General features: G+C 41.2%; 1 protein-coding gene across 1 annotated transcript; it reads left to right on the top strand.

The window, feature by feature from the left end:
• Positions 1-297: 297 nt before the first annotated feature.
• Positions 298-7,473, top strand: SETD9 (SET domain containing 9). Its single transcript, XM_048291721.1, has 6 exons — positions 298-428; positions 1,114-1,478; positions 3,110-3,233; positions 4,181-4,296; positions 5,419-5,524; positions 7,329-7,473. The coding sequence occupies exons 1-6, from the start codon at positions 343-345 to the stop codon at positions 7,414-7,416; spliced, it is 885 nt and encodes a 294-aa protein (XP_048147678.1). The 5' UTR covers positions 298-342; the 3' UTR covers positions 7,417-7,473.
• Positions 7,474-8,337: the final 864 nt, after the last annotated feature.

The raw sequence follows: 8,337 nt of genomic DNA, 5'->3' as shown, positions 1-8,337 counted from the left end.
ATGCAATAAACATTGTTCGGAGAGAGGTGTGCGTATTTACGTCTGTGAATGTGGGCCCAGGAGCCACGCGTCTTCACTCCCAAAGCCGGCAGCTCTGCCCGTTCCGGCTGCTGCGCGCCATTACCCGCAGGCCGAGCGCGAACCACGCCCTCACCGTCCGCCCTCGGGGGCTCCCCGCTCCCGGCCCGGCCGCAGCTCGGCGCCGCCCCGGCTGCTCGCAGCCAATGGCAGCTCAGGACACAAACGCGCCGGCGTGTGTCCGGAGCTCGGATTGGTTGGCCAGTTTGCGCGGGCGCGGCGGCGCAGGGGGGCGGTGCGCGGGGCCGTGTGGAAGCGGCCGCCATGCTGCGGGAGCTGCGGCGGCGCTGGGGCTCCTACAAGTATCGATTCGTGCCCTGGCTCGCCCTCAACCTCCGCCGCCAGCGCAGGTGAGGCGCGGGAGATGGCCCCGGGCGCCAGCCCAGACCCCGCTACCTCGGGAGGGTCTGGGGCGTCGCAGGAGCTCACTCGGGTTTATCATTCAGAAGTGCTTCAGCATTGGTTGCCTCTTGGCTGGCATGAAATTCGTAGTCAGATACTTTAAAATGGTGTTTAACGTTGAAGATGGATAGATAGGTACTTCTTGTCGGTAGGATGTGTATGCCCTATTTTAATCATAGAAGTAGTGTTTGAATTTAAATTATTGCGACGTGGTTATAAGGAACAAAATTAACTAACTATATTAAAACCTTCCTCGCCCAATAATATTTGTCTCACCTCATTTAAAATGCACTGAACTATTTTCTAAAATAAACATTATGATAATTATGTTTCATTTTTGGTGCGTTTTTCACTGAGAGCTCAGTAGGGTTTAACCTACTTGTGGTAAATGCTCCGAGACGATGGTTTTAGAGCAGAACAGGTACTGGTTTAAACAGTCTTTTTTAGTGTTTTTTGTGTTAAAAACAGTGGTTGGAGCTAGAAAAAAGTGGAAAAAGTGTGAAAAAAGTTTGGGGGTTTCTGAAAGAACAGTGCATCTAAGTTACTGATGCTGCAAAATGGCTCTTCTCTATTTAGGAAAAAAGTAATACTAATACATGTTTTTAATTTTAAAGTATTTTATTTTCTTTACAGGACCCTTCGATATGTTCCTGAAAGCTCTCAAGACAAAATTATTGCTGATGAAGATGTCTTTGAAACACTACTGAAAACATTTAAAGCTTTATTCATAAATGATTTCAGTAGACAAGCAGATATTCTGACCTTACTTCCAGAAGTCAAGTGTCAATATCAGGAGTTACTGACTGTGGAGCAGAAGCAGTCAAAAGTAAATTCTTGTACTCATCCGGGTCAGCACGTGTTTAGTCCTGAGGAAGTTTTGTTTAACACACTTGGGTTCACTGTTGGCAGGGACCAGAGTTCCCTGGTGTCTGCTGGAACTGGAGTCTTTGTTACCAAAGGCTTTGTACCGAAAGGGACGGTTGTGTCTATGTATCCTGGTAATGGAATGTTTTTGTTTTTATTATGTTAGATGGAACTTCTAAGCATCTGATCATGGAATGCCAAAGATGAACACTAATTTTTATTTTATGGGTTTTATTTCTCACTCCATAAGAAAATCACCAGTTAAGCTGCATGAGAATATTTATAAACTATTTAGAATTATTTTGGAAGTAAGAAAAACAATATTGGGAAGAATAATTTTGTTTATCAAAAAAAATTCAGTACTGAGAGTCTGATTTTCCAGCAGCTACAAAAGTTGTTCCAGATTCTTTAAACGCAAATGTATGGGAGAAGTTTCAAGTAGATGAAGAGGACAGTGGGGTTTATGTTTTGGTTCAGGATCTGAAAAATGAGGTTTTGAGATCTCCACACAGGTCAATAGACAATTGCATGAACTTCAAAGTATGGAAGTACAAATTGGAGAATGAATGAAAATAAAACCTTCATTTAGCATAACTTTATTCCATAAAGCATGTTTGGAAAAATCAGTACTTCTGTCTTCCTCATTTCTTGGAACTGTGTTTGCATACATTTCTCAAAAAGGTTTGTAATTCTGTCAGTATGGCTAAGCTAGCAACTCTGTTGAGTTGCTTTGGGTTTGTTTCTGTTTCATCTGTCAACAAAATCATTCCCTGTGGTCTGTGGCTTGTGCCAGTAGTGCAGGATCGGGAGCAGCCCAGGCATTCACTGGTTTTTCTGAGTGCTTGGCCATTACCATTGATTACTTGTGAACTGACTAATTTTCAAGTGACATTGAGTGAGCCTGCCAGTTTTGCATCTCGCTTCAAATTTCAGGCACATATGAAGTGTGTGCATAGGCTCATTCAGAGTCTGCTTGAACTGCTCTTCTGGCAAAACAAGAGGATGGGCTGTTGAAATGCCTTTTCAGGTTAGTGAAGGCTGGGGATGGGACCTTGTGGACAGGGACTGCAGCCTGCCTGTGCTTGGCTCCTTGTGAGAGCGCAGTACAGGATTTCTGCAGGGGTGCTGAACACATAGTGGGTGTGAGGGATGCAGGACAATGATTTCGTGAAAAATGACAAGCCAGTCAAGTTGTTTTTCTGTGCTTGGAAGTCATGGCAGATTAAATCCTCTCCTCAGATTTGGGAAACAGTCTGCTGAAATAATTTTTTCTTGGTTTGTCATTTTCCAGCTCCTGGACCAAACAAAATCCCTGGGGTAGTGGATGGAGGTGTTTCAGATTATTTGCTGAATCCCTGTGTGCTTTTCAGAGTCCTGACACAGTAGGATCAAAATGGCTTAGTATCTTCAGCTGTGTTTTCCTGAACAAGTATCCCCTGATGTTTTTGTCTCTGAAGCACACCAGTTGGCTGTGAGGCTTTATCTTCCTCTCTCAAAGATACTCAGTTCAAGCCTTCTATGATTTCCTTGGAGGCTTCTTTTTTTGGAATATATCAGCTCATTTAGTTGAGAGGGGATTTTTTTTACATCCCAAAAAATTGTGTCTGAGAGCTTGTTGGTTTACAAATATCAGTGTCACTAAGTGAGAGGGAACTTCTCTCCCACCCACTCTCTCTCTCCTTTGAGTTTCTGTGTGGAGGGGACTGAAAGCCCACTCTTAACAGTTAACTTATTTTCTTCTGAAATAATATCTGTCTTGTAACAGGTACAGTATACAGAAAACATGAGCCCATCTTTTTCCAGTCCCTTGGCAATCCCTTTATTTTTAGGTGCATTGATGGTGTCCTTATTGATGGGAATGATAAAGGACTGTCCAGATCAGTGTACAGGTAAGCAAAAGAAATAGAGGATTGTTGTTCATCTGATTAAAACAGGGGTACTTCTTGTCTCAGTTCTGTGTTCCTTACCCTGAGTTACATGTGATTGTCATCCACCTGTGCATATCTCATAATGCAAACACCACAAGGGTGGGAGATGATGGATGCGACCCATTATGTACTTCTGTCTTCATCTATAACACCAGTGAGATGCATTTTGAGGTACAGAGACTTTCCTGTACAGAAAATAGTTTTAATAAAGCAGGAAGTAGCATAAAAGTACTGAAATGTTTCTGAACTGTTAATCAAACCTGCCCAGCTTGGTTCATCAAGTCTGACTCCCTGCTCCTTGCAGAACTAGCTAAAACCATATGATTAAGAGCATCGTGTACACAGCCTTGAACTGTGACAGACTTGGTGCTGTGACTACTCTCCAGAGGAGTCCAGTGACCAGCCACCCTCTCAGTGAAGAATCTTATCATAATGCCCAGTCTGAATTTCCCCTGACACAGCTAACCTGGACTGGTTTGGCTTGCCTTAAAATAAAATTTGTTGCAATTTATGTTTAAATATGAAATGAAAAGAACTAGTAAAATGATATAATACCAGTTTGAATATTAATACCTACCAGATTTTAATTTCTGGAATGAGTTTGAAGCTAATACTGTAATGAATCTTTGTATTTTTAGAAGTGAATGAAAGGTATTGACATTTCTCTAATGGTAATGTTTGATGTTGATTTTGGGAAGAGTGTGTCATAGTTTTGTTCAGGCTCTTCCACCAGTCTGAAGGACCCCATAGAGTAGTGGGAGCTGTTGGTCTATGCATATGCCCCTCACCTCAGGTGGGTTAGGCAGCTGTAATGTTATGCAGTGACTGTGGCCATTCCTGCAGAGGAAGTAAGATAACCTGTTAGCCAAAGGAACCACAACCCATGCTAATGCTGTCAGGCATTTCAGGTCTTGCAGCAGGAGAGATCAACTTGGCCCTTTTCAAATGAGTGATGAGAGCTGGCTCACAGCCACCCTGCAGAACCCGCTGGCAGTGGGACAGTATGTCAACAACTGCTCACATGGTAAGTTGCCAGGTAAATTTTCCACGTATGAGTTTGGCTTTATATATATATATATATTATTTTGAAGGTGACACAGAGAATAGGATATTTATCTTGGGGGACAGTAGTACTATTTAAAACAAGCACTTAGGAGGTAAAAAGTTTCGGAGGCTTTTTGTCACAGCTGAGTGTTGGAATCATTCATTGCAGCAGCTCTTCAAATATGCTCGTTCTTTTCTCATTGACCCCCCAGTTTCCCTCCTGGTATGTAGAATGAAAAGTACACACCCCAAAATGTGAGATAGTGGGAAAGGATATCTGGCAAAGTACCACTGGACTGAAACAGTAGCGAGTTGCAGATCAAGTTCCCCAGTACGGTTCCAGGAGGTTTCATGAGAAAGCTACACACAGTGACATGTACAGTAGGATTCTATCATTGCTCAGTTTGAACTGTAAGATTTTTTTTAGACTTCCTTACGTTTGTGCACAAAATCTAGGAAACTGTTGGTGTAACCTCACTTGTTGGACCTGAAGGGAACTATTTATTCTGTCTCAGTGTTGATCTTAAGTAACTCATGGGAATGTTTGTACTGTGCAGAAAATGTAATTGATACCATACTCGGGTTCTAAGTGGCTTTCATAGCCTGCATTACACTAAAGATGCCCTGCCTCCAGGTAGCATTCAGAAAGGTGGCTGAAGGAGTAAACTGAGGATTCACTGGCACAGAGATACAGGGCTGTCCCATGAAACTGCTTTTTTGGAGTCCTGTGTCTTATGTAAATGGTGATTTTCTCCTTGCCTGTATTTCTGACATGTTTTGCCACCAGGAAAATTTGTTTCAATAATTTTTTAATTGTAAAAGCAAACATTGTGGTTTTGGAACATTTGGCAGTGCCGTAAGCTACCCCTGGCTCTTGAGCAAGTTGTGCTTCTTCATAGACATGTTGATAATTGGGCAAAGCTCCTATAGTTGATTGTGTACCTCTTGTTTAATTCAAAATAGGACTTCAGAGGAGTGCAGTACTTCCCAACAGAAGAATGGTTTTCAGGCTTGATGAAGCATCTGGTACTCCTGTAGCAGTACATTTGATGGTTTTACACATCTTTAAGCCCTATCTAATAACTTTTTTTTTTATTCCTAGAAAAAGCAGCAAACGTGTGTTATCAAGAATTTGATGTGCCAGGACATTTTCCAGTAGAACTGAAACAGTATCTTCCAAACATTGTCTACAGCCATGACGTAGAGAGGTTGGCAGCAAATGAAAATGCTTGTCGATTTGTATGATGCATATTGCATGTGTAAAGAAAAGACAAGACATGATTAAAAAATAACAAACCATATGAGGATGAATTACACAAGTGTGCAACTGTATGGGAGAGTTACCTCTCTGAGAAGACTAATTTTAATTATAAGACTCTTCATTTATTATTCCACGTAATCACAAATGAAATCAGCATAGCTCTGAAGACAGTTTTACAAGCAGTTGTTGCACTATAGTGCAATTCTTCTGAATTCCATAAAGCTTGTATTACAGTACTGAGGTTTTTCAGTACATATTTCAAATCTGTTTCAGCCTTGTCCAATCAAACTTACTCACCTTCTGAGGTAATTCGGATTTAGGCTTCTTCCTCTCTGTTCTTCATGTCTGCTGCTTATGTGACAAATAAGCAGATGAGTTTGCAAGAAGAAACCTAAAATTGTATTGATACAAGTGAAGTACTATGCAATATAAAGGCACAGACTTACAGTACAGTTAGTAAAATTACAACATCCTGGTTATGACCTGAAAGTCCACCTTTTTTAAGAGATTAAAACACTTGGGAATCTTTCTCAGATTATCCTCTTCATTTCAAGAATATGTAAGAATCGTAGAGCAGAGCATCTGAACTTTTAATGTAATTCTGGAGTTATTTAAATACTCTGAAATTTCATTGGGAGAAAGTTATAGTGCATATTGGAAAAATTACTTTTCTGATTAAACTTAAGAGTTTGTTGAGTCAAGGTTAGAGATGCATTTGGAATATGCAGATAAATTAAATGAATGCTAATAAAATAAGCAGTAGGACTAAATTCTCAGGAAGCCTGGATGCTGTACTTGAAGTGTGAAAGCACATAAGCTGTGGGACTGCTTCAGGAAAGGGGAATTTTGCTCTTGCTTGGAATCTGTCCAAGAAAATACAGTCTTCCAGTTATCATTTCTCCCAGTTTACAGCCACCAGACAAAAGATCCCATTTACTTCTAGGTGCTTATTTTGATGCTGATGAATACAATGCTGACAACATAGATAATCTGGTTTCTAGATCTTGCTGTGTTTTATGAAAGAGTTCTCAGTACTTATCTACCTTGTTGTTTTGTGTATTTCAAAATGGCCTCACACTAAATTTGTAGAGACTTGGGTTGATGCTGTTTTCCACTTCCTGGTTCGTCAGTATCAGAAGCATGTGCTCTCCTTCCTAGAACAGACACTTCAGCTTTAGGGCATGGCCATTTACTAGAAGGAAATTTAGAGGGGTGGGTTTCTACATACCTCTGTGACAAACTGCCTGCCAGCACCTGATTTCAGCCTGGAGTTAATGGATAATTTGACACATCACTGCAGATGGCAGCAGGTTTCTGGTGCAGTTGGGAGCTGTCTTCCTGGATGGTGCTGGGCCTTAGGAGAGACACTTTAGCCAGCCAGCGCCTGCAACAGGCGTGTCCTCAGGAATGGCTTCTGCTGCATCACCTTTGCTGTAGCTTTTCCTCCTGTCTGAGTGAGGGTGTCTCTTGAAGTCTTGACTAATTCTTTTAATCTCTGAATGATTGTGTGGAACAATTAAGTGGAAACATATTTTGCATACCCACATAGGCTGTGGGTTTTGGTAATACTGCTTTTGCTTGTATTTGCTGTCTGTATTCCAGTGTTGTTTTTCCATGTTTCTTGCCCTGTGTTAGGCGTATTACTCACTAAACTAATCTAGACACTGGTTCAGCTTCTTGAAATGAAGAATTAAAAACAATTCAAAGCAAAATATAACTGTTCACTTTTACATGTTTTCCTTCTTTTACAGCCACCTGAGGTGTGTAGTTCTTGTCTCTCTCAGAGACATCAAGCAAGGAGAAGAACTTTTTTCAAATTACTACACTGTTGTCAGATGAATTGGTAGATTCAAGACAGAAGAAATATGTGTCAATAAAATATGTATGGTGCCTGTACTTCAAGCTTCATCATTTTTGTGTAAGGGAGAACTGTATGTAGTTTTGCCATCTAGAGAGCAAGCTGTAGGCTTGAATTTCTCTGAAAAAAGTCCGCATTTGATGCACAGGTGAAGGTTTAACCATTTACATCATAAGGTACTCAGCTGTCTGCTGTTGTTGATAGTTTTGCATATTGGTGTTCAGCTGTTCATAAGGTAGTTCATAAAATTAAAACCTAAGTTTCAGACGTGTCATTTAATCTACTAGATTGCACAGTTCTCTGTAACTGGGACTGTTACAGTATTTTTCCATTTAATTTCCTGTGCTTAGAATGGACACAGCTTGTAAAAATTACTTTTCTCTTGAATTGTATAATAATGTATTATGCTAATCCTCATAGCTCCCAGTAGTTACTACATCTTGTTCTGGTATCCTTGAAGTTGACCCCTTCGGTGTCAGCTTGCTTTTAAAACACACAACAGTGCCAGCAGTTGTCCTTCTCTTGTATGAAGGCCATTTTGGACCCATGCTGATGGGCCCCTCCGCTGTGCCTGCATGGTGCACTGTCATCCTGAGGCCATCTTGAGCCGCTGGTTTAGCTGTGCCTGCCTGGATTAGGAGGAAACACGTGCCCAAGTCCTATTTCAGTGATTCACTGAAAGTTTCCTGGCATGTGGCAACTTTCATTGCTTTGTTCTGCAAGAGGACTTCATGTTGCAGTGTAGCTGGAGGAAACAATGCCAACCAAGGCTGCAGCATATTTTTTAATGAGTTTCGGGTATAGACAGGGCCAACTATTCTCACATTAATTTTTGCTGCTGTCTGCAAACTGCCTTCAGAAAGATGAAACCAGTATTTAATGCAAAAGTCCAAGCAAGCGTC

Source organism: Corvus hawaiiensis, chromosome Z, assembly GCF_020740725.1.
Source record: "Corvus hawaiiensis isolate bCorHaw1 chromosome Z, bCorHaw1.pri.cur, whole genome shotgun sequence".
NCBI lineage: Eukaryota > Metazoa > Chordata > Aves > Passeriformes > Corvidae > Corvus > Corvus hawaiiensis.
The sequence above is the reverse complement of the archived record's forward strand: the minus strand, read 5'-3'. Positions and strand labels throughout refer to the sequence as shown.

Coding starts and splice junctions, on each gene's coding strand:
- SETD9 (XM_048291721.1), top strand. CDS start 343: ATGCTGCGGGAGCTGCGGCGGCGCTGGGGCTCCTACAAGTATCGATTC. Junction 3,234..4,180: donor CTGTCCAGATCAGTGTACAG/GTAAGCAAAAGA, acceptor CAGGCATTTCAG/GTCTTGCAGCAGGAGAGATC. Junction 4,297..5,418: donor TGTCAACAACTGCTCACATG/GTAAGTTGCCAG, acceptor TTTTATTCCTAG/AAAAAGCAGCAAACGTGTGT.